Genomic DNA, 26,365 nt, shown 5'->3' on the forward strand with positions numbered 1-26,365 from the left:
GTTGACTTCAGCTCAGATTTCAACACGGTGATCCCGGATAAGCTGGCTCTGAAGCTTAATAACCTGGGTCTGTCGACATCACTTTACCACCGGATCTGGGATTTCCTCTCCAACAGGCCTTGGGTGGTGAGAGTGGGGAGCTGGACATCTTCCACACTGGTCCTGAACACAGGCACCCCACAGGGCTGTGTGCTCAGCCCGACCTTATTTACTCACGATTGTTCTGCCATTCACTTCATTAACAGTTGTGAAGTTTGTGGATGATACCACCGTGGTGGGTCCCATATCAGACAATGATGAGACTCATTATAGAGAGGAGATCCAACACCTGAACACCAGCAAGACCAAGGAGCTCATTGTGGATAGCAGGACGTCCAGGAAGACAGGAAGCGCTCCTGTCCTCATACACAGGGAGGCAGTAGAGCATCTGGACAGATTCAAGTCCTTGGGTCTCTACATAACATCTGACCTGACCTGGTTGCTGAACACATCGCACCTGGTAAAAAAGCCCAACAAAAGCTCTTTTTCCCCAGGAAGCTAAAACCGACCGGACTCTCTTCTCAGCTGGTTGTGAACTTCTACAGAACCACAATGGAAAGCATCCTGACGGCAGCTGCACACCACAAGACAGAAAGCACTTGGCTGGGAGAACTTTCTGAAAACAGCACAGGGGATTGTGGGAAGTCCACTCCCACATCTGGACTCGTTATACGCTGGATGGATCCAGAAGAAGACTAGACGTATCGCTGCCGACCCCACCTACCCTGGCAATGGACCGCATATACTTCTTTCTTCTCCAAAGCTGTACAGGAACATACAAACACGCACCACCAGACTGACAGACAGCTTCTTCCCCAGAGCTATGAAATCCATCTAAATTCTATCTGTAACTTTCTGCACATTTTTATTCTACACACCTGCACATATGAATATTGTGCATTCAAATGTTTCTATGTATGTATTTATATAGATATCAAGCGAAATTTCGTTATATGTGCACACATAAAGGCAATAAAGGATTCTTTCTCTTATTATTATTATTATTATTACCTTCATACATATGAAGTTATGTTTAAGGAAGGTTTGCAGTTGGGTTATAAGTTCTCATAATGGTGCCATCAAGGTGGTCTGTTCAAGTGTTACCTTAAATAAATAATTTACTGTACTGTGCACAGGTTTCAGGCACGTTAAATATTTAGATTATCCTCCATACAGTGTCATCAGGGAAGCTCCTGGTGTTATTCAGAGAGGCGCTTGACAGCAGCCACAAGCATACAGCCAAACTCATAAACAACAATGCTCAGCAACAAGAAGAGCTGATAGTATGCCTACAAGAAAGGCCTTCATCTTAATCTGATAAAAGTAAGACGCTGTAGTAAAGTTCATGCTTGGAACAAGCGAGAGTACCCTGAAAAACACTACACAAATATCTTATAAAGGAACTGGTACTTTTTTGAAGGAAACAGCATTAAGCATTTTGTAGTCATTACATTTTGTTTGTTTGTTTGTTTACTGTACTTTGTAGGAAATGTAATGATAAACAGAAACTCATCAAAATGGGGTTTTCTATAGCTAAAACTATAAAAAATGCAGTTTAAGTAATACAAGTATGCATAATTATAATATATAAATATATAAATAATATATAAATTCATAATAAAACTCTTTCAACGTGAGTTTTAGGTTACGAGGTGGATCTAAACTTTGTTATAATATGAACCTCTTCATAGTTGCCTAGGCTTAGAAGGCCCGTCATCTCAGTTCACCTATAATGAATCAACTAGCTGTTGACTTTGCTTGAACAGCAGCAAGTTACTTCTGTAGATCAGCCCAGATTAACTCTTTGTAAAGAAGTTTTGTGCAAGAGCTTCTAATATGCTTGTCAGAGGATATTTCTTTCCTTGTAATATATTTATACTACACAAATCAGGCATAACGTTATGACCACTGACAGGTGAGGTGACTAACACTGATTATCTCTTTAACACTGCGCCTGTTAGTGGGTGGGATTGAGTGGGAGCAAGTAAACTTTTTGTCCTCAAAGTTTATGTGTTACAAGCAGAAAAAATAGGCAAACATAAGGATTTGAGCAAGTTTGACAAGGGCCAAGTTGTGAAAACTGGGTTAGAGCATTTCCTGCAGCTCTTTTGCAGTGTTCCCAGTTTGCAATGGTCAGTATCTATTAAACGTGATCCAAGGAAGAAACAATGAGAAACCAGCGACGGGTCATGGGCGTCTAAGGCTCACTTATGTATGTGGGGAGTGAAGGCTTGCCCATGTGGTCTGCCAAAATGGGTCTGTGATCATCAGAACTGGACAACGGAGCAACGGAAGAAGGTGGCTTGGTCTGACGAATCACATTTTCTTTTACATCACGTGGCTGGCAGGATGTGTGTTGGTCACTTACTTGGGGAACACCTGGGACCAGGTTGCACTATGGGACAAAGAGAAGCCACTGGAGGCAGTGGAATGCTTTCGGCAATGTTCTCCTGGGAAACCTTGGGTGCTCCCATCCATGTGGATGGTACTTTGACGTGAACCACCTACTTAAGCATTACTCTGGACCATGTACACCCTCTCATGAAAATGGTGTTCCCTGATGGCTGTGGCCTCTTTCTGCAGGATAATGCACTTTGCCACAAAGCAAGAAATGTTCCGGATTGATGTGAGAGTACTACAATGAGTTTGAGGTGTTGACTTTATCTCTAAATTCTAAATGGTCCAAAAAGGAGTAAATATCCAGTGAGTTATATGGACGAAGATGCCTTGCTGATCCCAGAGGTCAGAGGAGAATGCCCAGACTGCTACATAGACTTACCAAAAGTGGTAAAGATTAGACATTTAACAGTTTCCTGGTCTGATGAGTCTTGATTTCTGCTGTAAAATTTGTATCCTAGGGTCAGACCTTGCCATGGCAAACATCCATCCATCCATCCTGCCTTGTGTCAATGGTTCAGGCTGCTATTGGTAGTGCAACTGAGCATCGTGTAAATTCCACAGCCTACCTAAGTGTTGTTGCTGGCTATTTCCCTGTCTTGATGACCACAGTGTATCCATCCTCTGATGGCTGCTTCCTGCAGCACATCACAGCATCTCACAAAGGCAAAACTTGTTAAACTTGTTAAACATGTTTCTTGACCATGACTATGAGTTAATTGCACTCAAATGGCCTCCACAGTCACCAGATCGCGATCCAATAGAGCGTTTTTGGGTTGTGGTGGAACGGGAGATCATTGTGTATGTGCAGCCAGCAAATCTGCAGCAACTCTGTGATGCTGTCATTTTGATATGGACCAACACCTCGTTGTTTTCCATGAAGACTTAAGGCTGTTGTGATGGCAAAAGGAGGTGCAGTCCAGTAATAGCATACCTAATAAAGTTTCTAACCAACCCTATCAGCACAGCTTTTACTCTACAGTATGCTCTCCCCTGACAGCTGTGTAATAGACATCATGGGTTACATAATATTAGAGGGAATAGCTGTATACTGTTTTTGTTCTTTTGTTTTGTTTTGTTTTATTCTCCGTCTTCCTCCACCTTTGAGGTATTGTCTCACTCTGATAGCATGTCCCCTGTTTCTTGTCTTTTGTGGACCTACGCTCACACACTAAGAGGTAGAGACACACACTCGGCTCTCTCACCCAGGCCCAGCCTCAGCTCAGGATCAGGGTAAACAAGCTAATGTTTAGATTTCACGGAAGTGGAAACTGATCTGGCCGAGTCGAGTCTGTCACTCAGCAACGTGCCTGTTTATGTTTTTCTCTTTGTTAAGTATCTGCAAGTGGCAGCATATGTGAGCATTCAATTCTCTGCGTGTGAGTTTTTGTGAGCTCGTGCGTGCACACTTATAAAGGAGTATAAAGCCTTTTGTTTTTAAGCATAGAGTGCAGTTGCAAACAGGTTGTTGTGGGAGAAGTTATCTCTTCCGTTGCAGGGCCTCATGATGTTGTGGATGATTGGGGCGATAGAGATAATGGAGGTGGAAATAACCATGATCGCGGTATTAAGTGTGAAGTTGGTGATGCTGGTATTGATGTTTATGAAAACCACCCTTTTCAGATTTCTTTAAAAGCAGAAGAGTTTACCTTTCAAATAGTGTTACAGATTTTCTTTGTTTTGTTGCTTTTTTTCTGTTAAGCCCCTTTTTGCTTTGGTTATGCCACCGATTTTTCAATGTAAATTCCTAAAAGGGCTCCAAAGAAGGTTGCCTGCAACTGCGTGAATGTTAAGTAGTTAAGTTTCTTTCTTATCTAAAGCAACTTTATACCGCCAGAAGTAAATGTCAACTCTTTTGGGAATGAACAAAAATATATGCTGTTCTTTGAAAAAAATGTGTAAATAACAGTAATGTTAGAGACTATGATATTTTTTGTTGCAAATGAGCCAAGCGAAACTGTCATACTCCTTTAAAACAAGGTGACTCTGTCAAGTTCTTCAAAGCAATAATCTCTGAAGTCTTCCTCTTTTCCTTTTTTTCACCACTACATCCAGAGGACGACAGGGGCTGTCAGAGAAACACAAAGCACTCAGGGTTGCGTGTTAGGAGCCGCCTGAATGGCACCAGGCCTAACGAGAGCCCGGCAGGAACCCCGAGGTGGGCCTGGCACCTGCAGTCTGTCTCTCGGGGGAAGTGGGGCCTCTGTGTATGTGTGCAGGATGGGGATGTGTGAGGTGTGTAAGTGTTGATGGTTGCTGCAGATGGAGTTTTTGTACAGATGCATGTTTCTACATGCATGTATTTAGGTAGGGGGTGCAATAAGATGTTTTTGTCCTCAGCCAAATACTTACCTCTGTAGAGGATAATTAAGCAGCTCATGGCATTCTTTATATATATGTTTTAGTTTTAGTGGGAAATTCTGTAGAACATCTTTGCATCTGCCATTCTTGACTCCCTTTAATTTTAATTCAGTTCAGTTTTATTTATATAGCGCCAAATCACAACAATAGTTGCCTCAGGGCACTTCATATTGTTAGGTAAACACCCTGCAATATTAGAGAGAAATCCCATCAATCAGATGACCCCCTTATGAGCAAACACTTTGGCGGTAGTGGGAAGGAAGAACTCCCTTTTAACAGGAAGAAACCTCAGGCAGCTCCAGGCTAATGGAGAGGCAGGCATGCAGTGACCAGTTGAGGGTGAAGGGAGGGAGATAGGACAAAAGACATGCTGTGAAAGAGAGCCAGAGATTAATAATAACTAGTAATTAAATGCAGAGTGGTGTATAAACACACAGTGAGTGGATTTGAAATGTGATAAGAAAGTCTTCTTAATCTATGACATTAAAGTGAGTGTGTCTTTATTTGCACCATGGGTGGATAAATGTCTCCATCAAATAATCACTTCAGTCTTACTATGAAGACTGCGCACATTCTTTACTGAATGTGTTGTATTTGGTTTTCAGTGATTTACATTTTTATATAAGGCTAACTTGGGGCGATGGCACAGTTTCAGATTTTATAGTGGTGCTGCAATCACCAGGTTTGAGTTGTTGTTGTTGGCTGTGTCTGTTGGATGGATTGTTTTTTTTCAATTCCTTCACCATCAGCGCTTCTCCATACGCACATGGACACACAAGCATGTGTTCTACAAGAATACCAGTAGTCTACCAGAGGGTGACGGTAGCACTTGCAAGCTCAAAGTCACGATTGAGACAAATGAATTAAGCCAGAAGAAGTGTCTGTAGGAAAACATTGCTCATTGGCTGTGGCTGCTGATTTGTTTGAGGCAGCTACTGGACCAGGGAGTTTCGAGGGTGCTCACACATTATGGAAACCAGACCCTGATGAGTTTACACCAAAGGCAAGGCTGCATAGAACTGAACTGTGAACTGTGGACAGCTCACAGGAAACGCCTCTTTGTAAAGCAAACATACATGTGTTTTATGGCAGGCGCTTTACTGCGTTTTTATTTTGGGCTCCAGTGAGTCGACTTTTCAACATGGTCATGGTCTTATTTCCTCTGCTTTTCTTCACTTTTTTTTTTTCTGCGTGACAATTACCGCCCACCACCCCCACTCACTCACACAGACGCACACACATACATGCACTTATTTTGCCTACCTACTTTCAAAAAGAGCGTTATTTTCATTGAGGTGTGAGGGCTGGCTATTTTGTGTAGTTTCAACACAATCATGGACCTCCAGGACAGCTGTAGGGGTGTAAGGCTTACACCACCCCCCATCCCCACCCTCTAAACCCAAAGGAAGCAACAACACAGCTGCTGCTACTTCTTTACCCCCTTCCTTCCCTGATCGCGGCCTCTTTACCTGCTTACACAACGCACATAAAAGGTAAAAGAGGTGGGACATCTAATTCTGTAATAATTATTTGCCCAGTTACACTGGGCATGCACATGACTGCACTGTTTCTAGGTTTTGAGTCTCCTGCTGGGTTTACAAATTTAAAAAAGAAAAAACTCTAGAAAAAACACCATCTGCCTGTGCGTTAAGGAAAATTTTGGTCATTTTTTTATGATAATAACAGCAAACTAATTTAATTTCCTGAAATCTGGGCGCTCTGGGGCATTTCTAAAAAGATGTGCTTCAGGACAAGAAATGCAAGCATTCAAACAGTCATTGAGGCTTTTAACAAAACCCTAGATTAGTGAGTGTTATTGGAACCCAACCCAGAGTCTTTTGTGAAGGAACACATTCTATACACCATTTATACACTTGTAGGCACAGTGTGTTATTTCTGTCAACAGTTAAGGTGCATTCACCATTGATTTTATATACAAATATAGTAATTTAGATGAGTTTCTGCTATAGAAATGGAAGTAATCACTTCTATTTGGTGGCATAAAAAGTCATAAGTATTATCTTTGATGAAAATGTCTTGATTTATTATGCTGTGCATCCCTAAGATTAAAAGTTCATACCGCATTTTGGAGTCAAATACTTTAAATATTTCAAAAAAGTGTCTTTTGTCCTAAACGGCTTTCTTTTCCTGTGATGAAAAATGCATTTTTTTTTCTCTAAAAGAAAATATTACTTGCTCAAATGGTTTATACTTTATTTTAAAACTCTAAATCTTGACTTCCTCTTGGCTGTGCACGAGTATGTGAGACAGCGGGGGTTAACAGCGGCAGAGTTATTTGGTTCTTGGACACGGTGGCCTCGCCTGCCGGATGCAAGTTTGACTCAAGGGCAAAATCCAGAGTGAAAGCCTCTCATGTTTTTGACCGGTTGCCAACTCCTCTCTTTCGCTCTCTCTCTCTCCACCTCTCTCTCTCCACCGCTCACCGCGTACTTACTTTCTTCCTCTGTCATTCTCATCCCTCTCTGCTCTGCTGTCCCCTCCCCTCTCTCCTTGATTTACTCTCTCTTTCCCTCCGCTCCGGTTCTCTCTGATCCTCTCTCACGTCGAAATCAAGACTGACATAAAGAAGGTCCGGTGTCTCTCTGAAGACAGCGTGGCCTCGATCAGAATTATGTCACCTTTGTGAAAGCAAGTGTTGCGCAAAATGTTCTGTAGATGCAAATCGGATTTGCGTGATTTGAAGGATTTGAAAAACAGAACCGGCTGATAGCTTGTTTTGTACTCTGACATAAATCAGATTGACGAAATAAAGCTCAAGGGTATTTTCACATACTTGGAAAGGTTTTTATACAATGAGGCCACTCTCTGCAAGAGTTTAGTGGGAACAACAACGAATATGTTGAATCCAGGTGGTTAAAAAAATCCAGTTCCCGTTCACCTTGTGGTACACATGTGAAAGCAAGTCGTTCCTTCTCCCATAAATTGAACAACATAAATTTATATCCATAAGATAACTATAACTCTTCTAGCATTCACTGCAATAAGTTAAGGCTATAGGTGCCTGATTTTTGCACATAGTACAGTCCACAAAACACCGGTGCAGTGTTTTTAATGACTTGCTGCTGCATGTGACATGCCACACACCCAGGTGTGACTGACTGAATTCCTTCCCTTTTTGCACTTTAGCAAGTGAAAGGTAATGCACTTTGATTAATGATTGGCATGTTGTGGAAGGATCAGAACATAACACATTTCACGGAAGTGACACAGATGCCACGCAGTCTTCCACTCATGCATGTTGCACAATCGATGTGAGGCTCAGTAGGGTCTCTCATCTGTAAAAGGAAGCTCCCTCTAAAACTGTGAAAGAAACAAACTGGCTCTAGATTTGTGTTTGTGTGGAAATTGCTTCTGAGCTGGGTCTTTGTAAACCACATTTTTCTGAAAGAGGACATCCACTGAATCACAGCTGTTGCAAAAAATCTTGACTTTAAGAATACCAGTGACACCCGACAGTCGGTAACATTATTTACTAGTATTCGGTTAGTGCACTGTATCTAAGATTACTGCGTCTGAAAGCTGACCTTTCTGTGAGCTCTGTGTTCCCATCGTGCTTTCTGCATTTTCTGTTTTGTGTGTGCTCGGAATAAATCCAGGGTGGCCCATCTCCGAGTCGGTATGACTCACCAAGGCCTCTAAGGATTGCAGACTGACAGGTTAGGAAGCCACATACAGCAAATGCCTTTCGGCAGGCAACAAAGTCAACTCATGTCTCCTCAGGCAAACCTCTCATTCATGCAGACAGCCTGCTATCATGCTGTACATTTTGAAAAGTGCCACTGAAAACGGCTTATTGGAAAAACAGAGATAGCACCAGATGTGCAGGGAAGAACTTAGTCATCATGTTCAGTTTCATGAACCCGGTGTTTCATTTCGTTTTTCATTTGATCTGAAGGCGTCGTGAGTAACAAAGCAGATCTTGATCTTGATTTAGTCACACCAAGTCTAAGTTTCTATCTAAGAATAAGACACCTGAATTGCGGGGGCGTCCGTTTGTAAACAGTTTGTAGACATAGTTCAGAGCGGGTCAGATTGAAGCTGGCCAAGAATGTGCTTAGGAACAACGCTCCAAGGAAAAGATTCCCAGCATTCCTCATTGGTTAAGGAGAGGTACCGGCCTTCGCAGATAGGAAGTCGTCTGTCATTAGGGGGTAATCACTTCTTGTGGAGGATTGCAATGCCTTGGAATGATTACTGTTGTTATCGGCAGTGAAACTTGGCGCAGAAAGCGTGGATGAGTTTTTCTCTCTCTTGTCTCTCTCTCTTTTTTTTGGACTGTTTCTTAATCAGCTTGACTGATCCACATGTTTTTCCAAACTTTCTCAGCATTGCAACATACATTTTGCTCGGGCGCAGTCCACACTCCACACTCTTCTAGATTCAGTGGTATATAAATGGTTCTGTGTTGACTTAAAGGTGGTTGGTATTTTTTACCTAGGGGCATTTCTAATTACTAATGGCTCATGTGTAATGATGCCTATCATGTCAGTGGTGCAACAAGGTGGATGCAATCCGTCATGCAGACTCATGTTAGAACAGCAGAGAATTTATACAACTGGGTTTTGTCTGTGGTGGTTTGCTGTCTCCCACACCACTTATCTGTGTTTGTTTGCAGGGCTTTGGTCCTGCTGTCCTTTCAAGTGGGTTGTCTGAGTGCCCTGGTCTGGCTGTTTTTGTCCTCTCCTCTCTCATCTCCTTGCCTGACTCCTTTTTTTCTTGCCTTCTGCCAGCGGAGCCAAGACTTCAGGTGGAATGATGCCGTTACGAAAAGAGCCCGTCAACGCTTGCCCGACATGCCAAGCCAAGTATTTGTCTTTTGGGGTCCCCCCTCCCTACCTCCTCCTCCTCTTATTCCACCACACCACCACCTCCCCCGGATCCTTGAGAACAGGAAGTATATCTTGTTAAGTGATGGATGGGCCCCCTGCTCTTGCTGGGAGGAAAGAAAAAAAGCCTTTCTTTCCCTCCAGGGCAGTCAGATGAGTTTAGCAGTCTCAAAGCTGAGGGTCGGCTCTGCTTTTTCGGGAGCGTCTTGGAACCCTCGGAGCCCGAGTGCCTGGAAGCCACAGGCACTTCTCCATTATGTGTGCGGAGAGAATTAATAGCTGATAAAGTGCAAAGTGGTGTTTTTGCACTAGGAAAATGGATCGGAAATTAAAACGATCCGTCCGAGGAGAGTTTATTGGAATATATCTGTGCTTACATGCACGCTTGCATATGCGAATGTGTTTGTCAGCATGTGTGGGAGTGACTGAGTTATTTAGCCAGGGGTCAGCAGGTTTGTGTTGGCATGCAGCCGCCCGATACTTCCAGGGAGAGCAACTCAGGAAGTGTCCCTGGCACGTCCTCTGCATAATGCGATATTCTGTGCTGCAACAGGCTTGACTTGCTGTGACAAACAATCACAGATTAAAGTTCCCACTACAATCACCTCACGCCTTGAGCGCAGGTTTGTACCAACAATATATATTAACCCACAGGAAGAAACATAATAACAAACCTGATCCCACAGGTGCTGCTTTATAATTGCTTTGCCAGATGCACCTTATTAGGCCTTAAGCCCTTACATCTTTGATTTAATACTGCAGCCCTCAAGCCACCCGTCCATCCATCTCCCAGCATGTCACCGCAGCAGCCACCCCTTTCCTGCTTCGATTGATGGTGATGTTATTCCTCTCTATCCGTTTTGTTACAATAGCGTCACAGATAGCCACCCACCTCTCTGTAACTGAGCGTAAGAATCGAGAGACCTGAAAAACAAGAACGTTTGCTGTCATGATCCACGGCTCCTTTGTCACCCATTACTCTGTTGTGGATACGTAAAGGTAGCTACTAACGTTCGTCTCCGGTTTCCGTCCTCTCATGTTCCATACACATGTACAGGAAAACCAGTAGATAAAAGGCTGGGATACTATCCATCACCCCAGTAAACTGGAATTAGCTATCCAGAGGGGAAATATAGCAAACCGTAAAACAAAAGTCCAAACCTGAAATTTCCTCCAAGACCCTTATCGAGCAGGTGGTCTTCAAATGAAACACGGAAAATATTTTTTTTTTGCTTACATTTTTTTAAGCTGGAAAATTCTATGCACCTAGAGTTCCCCTTTTTTAAAATATGAAATATAGGTTTTGCAGATGTTTGGCATTTCTGCTTGTTAAGTGACTTAAATATCAACCTTATTAAAACCCAGCTACACCGAGTGCTTATGCACTAGTTGGGAATTTGAGTTAATCCGATCAATTAGCTGAACTTGTAGCATGTGCTGATTGTTCTGTTCTCCTACTCAAACATACAGGATGACATGATGTACAGTAGATGCTCATACTCTTTGCAAGTAAAAGACTGGAGAAGATTGAGTGATGGAGAGTTGCAGAGTTAGAAGCGCAGAATCTAACAGTTCAAAGGCTGCTTGTCCAGTCCCTCCAACCTTCACTGATCACTCCTGACATGGCCTCCTGTATGGCTTGCATCTGTGAGGATCTCCTGTCTCGGCTCCACAGGCCAGAGTCTGGCCCTGCTGTGGCCTGTCTGGCTCAGAGCCAGGGCCTCCAGGACTTACTGACTCTTGGGAGAATAGCAACAAAGAAACTTTGCGTTTCAGTTGATGTTCGTTTTCTGTTTATAGTTCATTCCATTGCTAACAATAAATGCCAGTTCACACTGTGCTCATTTATTTTCCAAAACCCACTGCTCCTCAGCTAGTTGGCTTGTCAAATAGCTTGTCACGGCCTGGCTGAGGACAGCAGATGGAGGCAGGACATATTTGTCAGTCTGTCTGCTTGTCTGAGTTTGAGAGGCGCCTGCCACTTAATGACGTCTGACAAGCAAGACAGCGGCAGCTTTGGGTACTCAAGGACTGTTTTGGGGTCACAGAGATGTGATCTGTAGGAAGTGGAGGTTTATCAGATAACAGGGAGATTGTCTCCACAGTGACTGCCAGAAGTGGAAAACTCAAATTTCACAGTTTGTATATCAGCCATTTGCTTTATAGTCCTGTTTAAAGAGGCGTACAATCAATTCAGGAGTGGACTGAACTATTTTTTAGAGTCCCAGCTTAACAAGCAACCAGCAATAAGGTCAAAAGTCAGAAACATAGAGTCCTGACAGTATTTTTGTGACATAAGAATGGCGATGTACAAAGGAAACACTGTTGAAATAAAGCAATAATGCTGGAAACATTTTTTAAACCCTTTGTGTGTCGCAATTTTTGAAATATGACCTTAAAACAGATGCTGTCTGTCTTCTTTCTGTCCCACAGGCTCTGATGCGTCCAGGTCGCCTCGACCGAATTGTCTACGTGCCGCTTCCAGATGCGCCTACCCGAAAGGAAATATTTTCTCTGCAGTTTCGTAATATGCCTGTCGCTGAAAATGTGTCTCTTGACCACCTGGTGACTCGGACCGACAAGTATTCTGGAGCTGAGGTGAGCTTTAGGAATATCTTGTGCTTACAACACATAAAATCACAACTATGGTCTTCTTTCAAATTATCACTGAGGTTAGAGACAATATGTCTTTTGCAAACACACAAAAATTCTTGAAATTACCAGTTACTAAAATTGACAATTGGGACACTAAAAAAAATGACTCGTAAAGATAAGTGATCATTTCTATACAGTTACCCAGCAGGCTGTATTGTTTGGATATCTGCATCTCTCTACCACATGTCAAACTCGATCCACTAAAAGAATAACTTTGACTTAGAAATCGATGCTTTATTGCAGTTTTGCAACGCCATTGTTACTATTTCTGGCACGTAATAAGAAATTGTAAGTGTGGCCAGAATTGCAGAAAGATGTTACTGTGCTTTTCTGTGATGTCTGCATCGTGTCTGTACTGTGTCACAGAGCACCCTCGTGATCTCACAGCAGACCGGGAGAAATCGTACAAACAGTTCTTTGTGTAACAGATTTGTCTCTCTGCATTTGTCTCCCGCGTGATTCACATTGTCTCGAGCAGAGAAATTGCTGCTGTTCTCCATGGCACAAGTAACTCACAAGTTCTAAGAAATTGTGCAGTGCTTTGAAAACAGTGCATCACAATTTGGCCAAAATAAACTGAGTGTTTCCTATTCAAGATCTAGTTTCTGATATTTTTTTTAAAATCCCTGTTTTTTCTTGACCTTCAAATTTATACAGTTTATAGATCTTAATCTTAATTGTAAAACTTTGCTTTAATTCAGCTTGAAAAGTTATGGACGTGATAGGAAATAAAATGCTTGTCACTTAATACCACTCTGTGTTATTACGTGCAATTTTTCTTTAGCTATAATTTGAGATGCATGCAAATGAAGTTTCCAGTATCTCTCTTTTCACACATGAAGTCAAGACAATATGAGGAGAATCAGGTCTAGACGTCGCAGTTACCCAATGTGCACTTTGGAAAGTGCATGTCAAAGGCCGGAATCCACTGTGTAATCATCTTTGCCATAAACAATCTAACATCACAAAAAAGCTGGTAGATTAAAGACCAGCTAATGTCAAAACCAAATGAGTCAGACATTCTTTTTGGTTGCATCTCAGTCAGGTAATGTCTAAGAACTTCAGGGTTTCAGTGTATGGCTCAAACAACACCCACTTCACACCATAAATTGCTAGTACACATTAACAACCAAGTACAAGAGCAAACAAGCCTTTCAGGAGAAACTGTCTTAAAAGGTGCTCGGTTATCCCTGCTTTAGCAGAATGGTGATTGGAGTTGGGATTGTTTGGTCACTGTGCCATCTCTTTCCAGCCACTGTAAGAGGTTGGTTATCATTCCCAGTGGGTGTTAAACACAGCCAGGGCTGCCCCTTGCCACCAGTTCTGTTCATAAGTTTATTGTGTGTCTGGTGGACTGAGGATTTCGTGTCAGACTTTTGTGGATGATGTGCTTCTGTTGCCTGAATTGAGCAACAACCTCTAGCTTACAATCAGGTGGTTTGCAGTGAAGTGTGAAATGGCTGGGACAAGAAATAGCTCTTCAATCCTGAGGCCATGGTTCTCTGGTGGAAAAGGGTGGTGTGTCTACAACGGGATGGGAATGAGTAACTGGAAGTAAAGTGGAGTTCAAGTCTCTGGTGGAAGAAAGAAGTGGAAAATTGACAGATGAATTGGTGCAGTATCTGCAGTAATCTGGATGTTTTACCAGTCTGTTGTAGTGAATGGAGTTGTGCTTGTATACTCTTTCTACTCAATTTCAGTACTTTCTAATACAAGCACCCAATTACATATTCATAAAGTGCCTTTTAAAAAGTGAAGCTGTCAGTTTACTATCCGATCATTGTTCCCATCTTCATCTAAAGCCACAAGCTGTGGGTAGTGACCAAAAGATTGAGATCACAGATATGGGTAGCAGAAATTAGGGTGTCTCAACTCAGCCTTAGAGAAAGGATGAAGCCCTTGGTCATTCTGGGTGTTCTGCTTCTCCACATCAAACATGGTTCTGGCATTTCCTAGGTAAGATGTTTCAGTTATGTCCGACTGGGAGGACACGCTGTAGCAGACCCAGGACACGGTGGAGAAAGCACGTCTCTTGTCTGACAAGTTGGAGAAAGTGGCTGTGAAGAGGGAGGTCCGGGGACTGTTGCCCCAGTGACCTGGACCTTGATAAGAAGCAGAAAACGGATGGATGGATTCTATTATCCCCATATTTAAACAATTATCTCATTCGGCCTGTCAGTTTCGCTATGTGGAACATTTGCAAACAACATTTGATTTCCACTACGCTTGGACAACATGTCATATGAACCAAGACTCCTCAAGCTTTGCCCAACCCTTGATCTGGATTGAAGAGCACTGATAAATATTATGAAGTGAGTCATTTCACAAGCGAAAACGACCAAACGTTTTCATCTCCTATCAGATGTGAGGCCTGCTGTTTTTCTCATTGTTTAATTGATGTATGCTGAATATCTTTTGTTTTTAGACAGTTGGCTGAAGAGGCCATTTTTTACTTCACTCTGAAGTTTAAAACAAATATACATTTGGGCTGATTGCTTATGTTCATTCTGCCAATCAAAACTCCGCTGACCACACCTACACAGGACAAAGAACATTTCTTAATTTTTTTAGGATAAAAAGTTTATCAGCATATGACTTGAGATGATTTCACTAACCAAGCACACAAATACTCAGTCAGTGCACCTCACCTGGTTAAGCAGGTGGTCCATATGCTGAAGGCTGTTGCTAGGGCCTGGGTTCAAGTCTGCCCCTTTTGTTTTGTTTTCACCCGACTCTTTCCTTACTATCCTTTCAACTGTCTTTTACTTTTGACATCCCTGTATGCGGTGGGAGGTTATAGTAGAGACTCCTCATCTACCCTCCTTCCCAACTTGTCAGCCCCCACCCTAAAAATCAGCCTAAAGCAGGCGTACACCTGGAGGAGGTATGCAGTTAGGAAACCAATCCCTTACTATCAGGTGTTGTGTTTAACACCGGGGTTTCTGGTATAGTGTCTCATCTGTGGAATGGAGGTTTGCAGTCACTTGCCACTGAGCTCTTGAAACCACACAAAAATTCAAAGGCATGCCACAGTCAAGCTGATAAGAGTTCATAGGTGGAAAAAACCAGGTCTCACCATTGTTGTAGCATTGCATTTTATTTTACGTACCTGTCCTATAGATCAAATTAAATTAAATGAAACTTTAGACTCCCCTGATCACTGAGGGGAAGTTTGTGAGGAAACAGGATACAGATAACACATCACAGCACTGAAGATGATGTGTGTTTAGAAAGAACAAACAAAGCTTCAGTGAAGAAATACAGCACATCTAACGGTAAATGATATATGCATATATGTTGATTGCTGACAACGTGACTAGCTCCCCAAATTAACAGGAACGTTAATAAAACATTTGTGCAAAAAAGTCACACAGCTTTTATGCTGAAGGACTCTTAAAAAAAGATTTTTCACCTGCATGCTATTCTTCCATAAATCCTAAAATGCTTCAGAATGGCAACATCCACCACAGTTTACAGTAAACTCGATCCGTCTGCGTTGTTGATAGCTCAAGGACATTTGCTGTCAAAAAAAGTGGGGAGGGCGGGAGTAATCAGCCAGTACAACCAGTTCTTGTTTACAATTTATTAACTTTTTTATTTTTATCCAATTTGTTCTACATACAAGAATAAACCTCCCACTGACAGAAAACCAATTTTAAATAAACAGTTAAAAAAAAACCTTTTGTTTATATGAGGCGGGACATTTTTGCACAGGATTAGAAACATTAATAGAATTGTGTTTTTATGCTTAAGATAAAACTTACTGAACTATTTGATGGTTTTCAGGCACGTTATAAAGTCCAACAATGGTGTCAAACGCTCTTACTTTCATAGACAAAACAATGACAAATAAAGCAGCAGATATGTTTGTGTTGCTTTCAAACATTAAATTAAATCAGTGGAAATATAGAAAACATATTTTCGTATGTTTTTCAGCCAGTATTGTAATAATCTACCACACATCTAGTCCGGTCAAAATTTTTGCAACTCTATGGACACTAAGGGTAGCAATACCTCTCCGTCTCCATGTGACTGAATGACGGGTATGCTTGCTGGTAATGCTGCAAGCAGCCTGGTGAGCCACAGCACTGGTCAGCAATGCACCGAGCTCATGCTGGCAGGGACCAAAATGGACAAATTGGAGCCTCATAAATCAACAGCAAGATAATTACTGAAGCTAGAGGCAACTAAGCAGAGTCCACTTTTAGTTTCCATACACGCTGTCACTGCTTTTTCTCCCTTCTGACTGTTCGCACTTCCTTAGAGTGCATGCTCAGCTCACACTCCCTCTGTCTACTGGTCGTATAGAGGTGTCATCATGGAGCTTTGGTTACGGCTGAATGCTAGTCCAAAATGGTTCACTCTTCAGCAGCACTGGCCTTGCAAAGTTCAGTTTCATTCAAAAGAATGGATGACATGTTGAGACATTTTCTTTCAGTAAAATGTAATTTTTTAAATAAATTTTGGTGACATGCCAGTGTTGAAGGGGTTTATTTAACTAAAAGGAAAAAAAAACACATGTTCAAGTCTCCAGTATGTTTCAGACTGGCATTCAGGTGAACTCTTGTACATGTTAGCCCCAGATTTATCCATCTGGTTCAGAGTTCACAGGTCATCTGATTGTAATCCAACTTCTTCAGTCATTAAGCCACTAAAACTGGCATTTTTTAGTGGATATTTTACCATACATATACATATATATATTATAGTGTATCAAAAATGGTTCATATAGAAGTAGAAATAATGCACAAATGGATGAATTCAGTAAAATTCAGTCTTCAGTGTTGGCAGTATGACTTCTTGAAGCTTTGACTTTAATTACATTCTTGTCTGAGATTTCAAACTTGTCTGAGAGGAGGAGGCGGCAGGATCTCGAGAGGAGGAGGTGTGGAGGTCACTCAAGAGGTCACAGCAGTTGTCTGCTCAGCCGTAGAAGCTTGTTAAAATCACCTGTCTTCCTACCTGCCTGGAGTGACATCTGGTTTCACAGCCCTCAGCTTCCCACTAAACTTTCCACCCTCAACACACTTTTAACTCACACTCATCCTAGAAAATTGCTTCTGGCTTTCCCTCCTCACCTCTGCCATCACTCCTCCGAACAGAAGCAGCATTTGATACTGTAATCGGAGTGTTGTCGTGAAGGAGAAGAAGGGCTTAACTTGCTTCTGAAAAAAAGTGTGATGCTATTTTTTTCCCTTTTTCTGATCAAGTCCTGACAGGAAAAGACCCAGGGGATTTATTGCACCCTGTCAGATGTACCAAGTCAGTTCCAGGCCGTGTTTGTACCTTAATTTAAAAGAAGAAGAAAAAGAAGCCATATCAAATTTCACAGCTGTTTTTCTTCTTCTTTTAATGTTCGTTCCAAAATGAGAGTGTTTGCCATCGGGGCAAAAGTTGTTTTGTTTTTCTTTCTTTGCGTTTGTTTAAAAACAGTAAAAATTTCAGATTTTTTTTCTTGTTTTTTTGTTTTATGATTTTTTTTTCCCCGATCAGCCACTTAACGCTGACATATGAATCATTCAAGCATTTAAAAAGGCACCCACTGCAAGGGATGAACCAGTGATGTGTCTACACATAACAGATAACCCATTTTAACTTTGGGCAAATGAGGATGTAATTTGTTTCCATTTCTTCAGTTGAATCTACAATAAATTCCAAAGATAACTCAGCATGAAAAGTAGCATTTTTGCACTAACAAGCAATTCCCAACTCAGCTGAAAACTGAACTTATACATATCGCAGCATGTATCTGTGATCATTGTGTTCTTGAAGAAACTGAGAAACTGGATAAGAGGACATAAAAAGGAAGCATCAGGTCTAAAAATGTTGTACAGCAGATGAACAGTGTTTGAAAGTCTTGTTATTAGGTTGCAGGCAAAAATCCAGCAAAGGCCTGATACAAAACCTGAGGGATCCATTGGACCGATACATCTAGTGTTCACTGAAGCCTCGCAAGAAATGGTCTCAGAAGGATCATCAGGTCTTATGTAATGATGAGCCCAAATTTAAAATTTTTGTTTCAAATTGCCTTCTGTATGTACGGAGGAGGTGAGGACAGCAGTAGACCTGTGAGTGTCTTCAGCTGTCTGTAGAACAAGGTGGAGTCTCTGTCATGGTTTGGGGTTGTATTTCGGACTGTGGTGTTGGAGAGATTGCCAGAATTGATGGATTTACCGTATTTTCCGCACTATAAGACGCACTTAAATCCTTTAATTTTCTCAAAAATCGACAGTACGCCTTATAATCCGGTGCGCCTAATGTATGAATTCTGGTCGTGCTTACTGACCTTAAACCGAATTTATGTGGTACACGGTGCTCAACAATCTGTCAAAAATTGTTTTATTACGACTTTGGTAAGCTATGAAGCCGCACCACTTGATGGATTGTCGTAGCATCACGGCTACCGTATTCAGGAGCCTCACGGACATGGAGTAATCTGGGTCCAAAACTCCGTCCACTTCAAGTCCCAAAGTCAAACAAACACTGCAGCATCACTGAGAGTTAAAAACTGTCTAAATTCTTTCATTTTTAATAAAAATGATCAGCGTTGCTGCTTTACCGGGTGTAACAATTAAGTTTAACATTCAGGCATACATGAAAACAGAATTTATTAAATTTAACGAAGGTAGCCGTTAGCAGGAAGTTAGCTCGCTAGTTTCCACCTAAACATGATATAGCATGTTCTGACTGAGAGATTTCAGAAAAAATTAAAACGTCCAGCTCTGCTATCACGTCCAACATAAATGAAGACAGAAAACTAAACTGCAGTGACTTTTGTACAGTTACTGAAGTTGCACTCATGGTATATAATGATTTGCTACATGATCGCTAGTGACACAGCTATCACAGCTATCATAACATAAACACAGTGAAACTGGAGGATGAATGCTAACTTTTTTTCCACTCGATAAAAGTTAACGTGAGGGTTCCTGATGGTTAGGGACAAATGCAATCGCATGGCAGGATGCTGTAAACGGACCAAACTTCAGTCTGAGATAACAACTGAGATAATCCATCCACAATACGAGGTTAGTCATTAATATATTGCAACAACACGGGAATAGAGCAGCTGCGAGTGAATGCAACATTAATGAATCAATGGTACGGAAGTGGAGGAAGCAAGAAGAATGAGTTGAGTAAAGTTTGACTTATCTGACTGTTTTGTTTCGCTTAATGCACCTTATAATCCGGTGCGCCTTATGTATGAAAACAGACCTGTTCATTGACACTGTGCCTATAATCCGGTGCGCCTTATGGTCCGAAAAGTGCGGTACACAGAAAAGTACTGTCAGCTTTTGATCCACCATGCAAAACCATTAGGCATCTGAATGGCAATAACTTTATTTTTCAGCATGACTATGATCCCAAACAGATGGACAATGCAGTAAAACTTGGACAGAAAACCAAACAAACAATCAAACGCTATCATTTATCGATTGGCCCCAGAGCCTGGACCTCAGCATTATAAAAGCAGTGTGGGGTCATGAAAAGGCATTCAGAGCTCTGAATGTTCTTCATTAAATCAACATTTTCTCCTCTATCTTTTAGGAAGAGGTCATATTAGTCTTGATGTGTAAGTGCTATTTAGGGTAACACCTAATATAACCCCACAGGAACTTTTTTCAGTTATAGGTATGTTTCCCCAACCTGTTTCCTAGGTAGAAATGACAATCTAGCTAATCATGGCTTGGAAGGAGGGGATGAGGGGATTCAGTGTTTTGCACAGCTAGTTGTAGGAATAAGCAGGTTTTAACTGCTTCTGCTAAAAAAAACAAATTACATAAATGTGTCTGATACGTGACTTGTGAATGATTGATTAGGGCTAAATAACCCTCACCTTAACTGAAAATGGATAACACAATGAACTCTTGAACTATTGTGATTACCAGACTAGAAAAACGGGTTCCAGGACAGAGGTTTGGCTCCCTGAAACTTCGGTGCAGATTGTCACTGTTTTGCGTAGTCAGGCAAGTGAAGGCAGAAATCTACACAGGGCCACGGACCTAAAACATGAGCCGCCTTTGACTAATTTTATTTGAAAATACATGGGTTTTTTGCTAATAACTGAGCAAATAGGAAATTTCAGTTTGCTTTTAGGGCTTCTTTCCTTGGAAAAATCCACAGATGCTCAGTATTGATGTTTTTCTCTCTCCAACTTGTTTTGAATAAACAGGAAATGAACTGAGTCATTAAAAGGAGTAATGACAGTCCCTGAGTGCGCAGCTCATACTCTATTAACATTGGATGTCACAGACCTCCCCGTGGTGGTTGATTGAAAAGTGACCTCCGTGAAGTGGAATATAAAAACACCGCAGTAATGAGCATTTGGCAGATGTTGACACGTTGCTGAGAAAAAGCTAAATATCAAGATTTCTCCGCATGATCACAGTAAGGACACAGCTCAAAGTATTTAGATGCAGATCACGTAGAGGTGGCAACAAGTGATAGGCAGCACCAACCCTGCTGGGTGCCCTCCTGCTGATCTCACAGTCCTGTAACATTCATGTCCAAAAAAGGGGGTGGGTTGGGGGACGGTTGTTCAGGCATTTTAATAAAACCTCAAGCTGCAGCGCTCAGCCGTATCAGAATATCTTTGTGCTCAGCCACAGATGCCTTTGACCGGCTGCGACCTCCATAGCGGTGGGTCTTTTCCCTCCAACAGGGGGAGAGCTGTTTGGTCCAAGCCCAGGTGTCTGGGACGCTTGGCTGACATCCATTCAAACTCACTGGCGCAATTGTTTTCTTAATGTTTTTTTTTCTTCTTCCACACTGGCAAGAGCAAGTCTGTTCCAATGCAGGACATACAAATAAGGCAGATCAACAGCAGCCTGCAAAGCTTAATACTCCCCTTTACAAGATAGCTAAGCACATTTGCACATCCCAGTCAACTAAGTCAGTGTATTATGATATAGTTTGATGAAGCAGTGATTTGTTTTTTCTATAATATCTAAAAGTAGTTTTGATTTTTAAAAATTATTCATTAAAAGTAGAAACCTGAGCAGGCGAGCAGTATCTGCAGTAGCTGCAATGCGACCATTAAAAACAAAAAAAAAGAAATTGATTGTAAGTACAGCCTTGTTGTATTGTGACACACACGCACACACACATAGTAAAACCACCCTCACAGGAAGACAAATGGTTTCCTCTTAACACCTGTTGTGGTTGTGGCTGTTCCTCCTCTGGCTCTGTGTTGTCTGTCTGATTTATGGCCTGGTATTTGTTGTTGCAAAGATTTTTATCACCAAGGACACAGGCGCAAAAAAATGCATCAACAAAAACGTGTTGCTGTTTGAATAACAGTGACATTACACAATGTATGAATCAGATATTAGCCATGGAAAAAAAAAAAAAAAAGATCTGCAATCATCAAATAAACTTGTCAGCTTTTGTGGAAAGTGTGTCTGACAAGGTCTGAAGTTGGCAGGTATTTGCCAAAATATGCTCTAACCTCTTGTCTTGACTGCGTGCATGTGTCTGCGTTTTATTTTCTGTGTGGCTGACCGACCGCCGACACAGTCACGCTGTCACTCAGACGCAGTCTTTGTTGATATGGAAAGCGCTTAACAAATGCTGCGAGGAAAAAGCCATTCACACCTCTGCAATTCCATGACTGTGAAACACCTCACTTCACTTCCTTCCCAGCAAGCCTGTTACCTCTTGACATTGTGAATATGTTGTTTTTAGAAAGGTTAAAAAAGAAAACATTTCCCTCGCTGCTACTGCCAGCCAGCTTCTGTGGCCTGCAAAAGGCCAGATGTCACAGCGAGAGAAATGGCTCCAATTGGCCCCTGATTTTACATTTTATATATAAAGCCTTCACTGTGGTTTATGTGTGAGTACATGGTGAGCACCAATTGAATTTTTCTGGGAAATATAAGCCCTTAAGCGTACCCAACATGCTGTTTCCCTTGGCTAGGAAAGAAGACAGAACGTGGGTAGCAAAAGCCAAAAAAGAAAGAAACTGAGCAAGAGAGTAGGAACATAGAAAGGGACAGAGAGGAGACACGTGAAGAGGAAGATGGCAAATTGTGGAGAAACAGAAGAGAGGAGGGGGTGCACTTAGCCACCTGAAAGTAGCTAATAAAACTAGAGGAGGACGCTAAAAAGGAAATGGACAGTGACAAGAACACACCGTTAATTCAGTTTCAATTCCTGGAGACTCTCTTTCTCTGGAGTCCAGTTGTCTGGCAAATTGTCAGGACCAAGAAATAATCTGCCTCTTAACCCTGTGTAAAACAGGTATTTGTCATTTTTACAGTGGTGGGTAGATTTTGTTGCCTTTGGACACAGCCAGGCTAACAGTTTCTCCCACTATGCTAAACTAAATTAGCCGGCTGCTCATGGTAACTTCATATTTGGTATATGAACATGAGACAGCATCTTATCCTTCTCAGGTAACTCTCCCTTATAGAGCTTATTTGGTCTGTCCCTTAATTAAAAACTAGTTTAATTGGAAATGAAATAAGTGCAGTCTAACGTATTGTAATGATTTGTGAATTTGTTATATTAAATAGCACATTCAGAAGCTTTACAGGATATTTGGGTCCTTTTTTGGTGCAACTTAAAATTTAGAACTTGTATATAATGTATGTGTATATTGTTGTAATACCACTAATATGCATCTCATGAAAGATGAAGCAAATAGGAAAGAGAAATGTTCAATGACACGTCTGGAGTTTCACCTGCCTTGACATTACAAAATGCATACACACCACACATGCACACGCACACATGCACAGACATACCCAATCAGAGCTGTCTCCAGGTCACTTCACTGTGGCCGTGTTTGGTAAATATGCCATCCTTGCCTTCCCAAGTCCACAGAGAATGTGAAGCTTTCATTCATCTGATTAAGGGGTGAGGACAAATGTGCCCTTAAAGGCGAGGCCCAGCAATGCTCCCCTAGACACACACACACCCATACACCCCCACACACACATGCGTACAACACCTTAACAGGGTGTAGCCCCGACACAGGTGCTATCCCACATCGGTCTTTCCAAAACATAGAGTGGACAATGGCTTAATATGATAACACTGAAACGCCTGAGCTGCAAGTTATTTGGTAGATTTTGTAGGAGGTTTCTTAATATTATCAGTGAGTCATCTAACAGAGGAAAAACCACCACTTTCGTGACAAACATTTCCTACATGTTCAGAAAATGTTTGTCCTTATTTGCATAGTGAATACTGAGTGACTGTTAGAGCTTTCACTCTATCTGATTTTCACTATATGATAACAAGCAGAGGTAGCGGGACTAATCTGTAATCTGTACGAAAGAGCAAGAAAAGAAATATAATCTCATTTGTCATATGATCATGTATCATATGACAAATGAAAAGAAATTTAAAGTAGAACAAGCTTGATTCTAAATGACTATGTTGCAACTACTTTTCACACTGATCTGTTCAATTTATTTGCTCTACCTTTATTTACACTACATTACTCTCTATAGTAGTCTCTTTAATTGTCATAACTTTTCACTGTGGCGGTTAGTTGGCTTACACTTACAGGTCCAAGGTGTATAAGCTATAGCGTAAAGTTCAGTACTGGGAAGAAGTCTGACCATGTCAGAAATCAGATGTTTTATAATTGTCTTGACTGGCTACACAGGAATGGGGAGTGAAATGAAGGCAGTGATGCAATAAAATACAACTTTTAAAAGATGAATTAAGCACACACTTTCCAGACTTTCTCTAGAGGGAAACAATGATGGCTCTACATGTGAAAAGTGCCACCGAGAGTCTGGAGTACAGTGTCCCACGTTCCACTCTGTCTTCCACACAGTGTGAGCATCATGGCATTATTCAGATTTTAGGCTAAAAAATGTTAATACTTAATAAACGCCAATATTTTAAAGCATAAAATTGGAGTTGATTGCCTGCTGGAATACATATGTAATATCTTCCTTGATGTCTGTTGTCTCAGCCGTAACATATGGCGAGGAAAGCCCGCACGAGTTCAATTTCATCATCGGAGTTTTCTATGGAATCTAAATTCCTCTGCTGAGAGCACAAGCATGTGCACGTTCATCCACAGCTCACACACCTCCGCTCTGTTATTTATGATCATGTGCCATGTTTCCATCCCCCCTGCCCGCCACCCCCTCCCTTTTCCCCACGTGACTCTCCTCCTTCCATGCTTAACCTCACCTCCCTCTCTTTAACCTCCTCTCTCACTCTCGCCTTGTAATCTTAAATAGGTTTCACATGGAGTTGTGGTCAGGCCTTGTTTCTCTTGGCAGAGGCATGTCACTGCAGACACTTCCTCTTTGCTTCTTTGGAGGATGAAATGTTTTATTTCTGGTTAAGAGTTTGGGCTCTGCACCCCCAACGTCGTTTGATTTATGTATTATTTAATTTCCTCCAAGAAAATTGGATGCAACAGCCCCCCCCCCCCCCTTTTTTTTTTTCCATTAAAGGGGTTGGGGATGATACTGTGGTGGAGCTAGGGGTGATTATTTTTGAATAAGAGCTTCTCTTTGGGCCTAAGTTTAGTTTAGTTTAGTTTTCTTCTTGAGTGAACAAAGTTTTATGAGTTCAGTTAAACTCCAGTTATACATTTTTTTCTTCCTTTTTTGTTCAGATTTAATTATAGATTGGGTAAATTTTCAAGGTAAGTTACTCCCCACTCCCTTTGTCTTGTGTTACAGCACAAAAATCTGCAGTCAACACTGATATCGCAGGATGTCAACTTGGGCCTAAAAACATCAACATGGGAAATTTTTATGAACAAATGCTGTTATTTTTCTGATATCTTACAGAGCAATTGATTAATGCAGAAAACTAAAGATACATTAATTATAATCACTGCCCCCTATTTGTTTGTATTCACTTAGAAAAAAAAATATAAAATGTTGATCAGGAATGACAGCTCTGCATCCGTCCTAATATTAGTCAAACCTATCAATAGAATTGACTATTAAGAATTTGCACTTGTGGCATGTTGTCCATTCTTGTTTTACAGTTATGACTGATAAGTAAGTCATGAAGATAAAAGAATAAGCTGCTTCTTCTAGCTGCGACTTCTGAAGGTTAAATGAGTGTTTAACTGTTTGTTAAGCAAACATGCATATGTTTGCTCGACGAAACACTATGTAACCAAGAATGTAGGTCTTTGCAGGAAGTCAATACCTATATGTATAGGTACTGGATACATGTATGTGTATGTGCACATGCATTTCTGTCTAAACATGCATGTGAGGACGCATGTGTAGCTTTTCTTTTTTTCGAGGAAGTGTTTCGATATTGACCTTATAAACCTTATCTGTGTGTTGCATATGTGTGCTCACATGCCTGCACAGTGCAGGAAAGTGCAATGTGTTCAGAGAGGGTGTGTGTGTGCGCGCACCTCTCTGCACTGCAGTGTATGTGTGCAGGACTTGTGGAGTGATGGAGGAGAGGTTTTGTGGCAGGCGGGGTGGAGGGGGAGTTGTCGGGGCTCGCTCCTGTAAATGTGGCCGTTTGTGTGTGAGGGAGGGCGGGCGGGTGAGGCAGGAGAGAAGAGGGGGGGGAGGACTGGATGTAGCCCGCTGTAGACACAAGGGCGGATTGATAGTAAACACACACTCCGGGTCTAGTGGATCTGCTGCCGGTAGCCCAGCTAACAAGCCCTTCATTAAGGCCGTCTGATACACTCACTGAGCGCTTTTGTTGAAGTAGGAAGCGAAAAGTACACCAGACAGATTTGACCTGAGAACGCTGGTATGTGCTGCCAGCAGTCACAAGCTTTTTTTTCCCCTCTCCTCCACCTCGAGAAGGGTTTATTTTCGTCGTGCTGAACAGGTTGTCTCATGGCACGCGCCCCCCTCTTACCCCCACCAGGGAAATACTGCGGAGAAAAATACCGATTTTTTTTTTTTTTTTTTGGCTATGTACGTGTAGAATATATGTCACAGTGTGCTTTGGTGGTTTTGTAGGCGTTTGGATGTGTATGTGTACAGTGCATTTGTGGTATGCGCATACTCGAATGTTAAGTATTCAGATTCAAATTTACATCTTTTTGTACTTTTTGTACGAGGTTTGTATTCTTCTGTACATTGCACCTGTACAGTCTAGTCACCATA

At 41.7% G+C, this 26,365-nt stretch overlaps 1 protein-coding gene across 1 annotated transcript in view; it reads left to right on the forward strand.

Annotated features, from left to right (window-relative positions):
* The window catches only part of spata5 (spermatogenesis associated 5), a 107,372-nt gene that overhangs the window by 75,076 nt on the left and 5,931 nt on the right, over positions 1-26,365 (forward strand). Inside the window, exon 16 of the mRNA XM_031743024.2 lies at positions 12,078-12,242. Within this exon, the coding sequence (XP_031598884.2) occupies positions 12,078-12,242 (165 nt within the window). The remainder of the gene's footprint in view (positions 1-12,077; positions 12,243-26,365) is intronic.

Source organism: Oreochromis aureus, linkage group 2 (assembly GCF_013358895.1).
Source record: "Oreochromis aureus strain Israel breed Guangdong linkage group 2, ZZ_aureus, whole genome shotgun sequence".
Taxonomy (NCBI): Eukaryota; Metazoa; Chordata; class Actinopteri; order Cichliformes; family Cichlidae; genus Oreochromis; species Oreochromis aureus.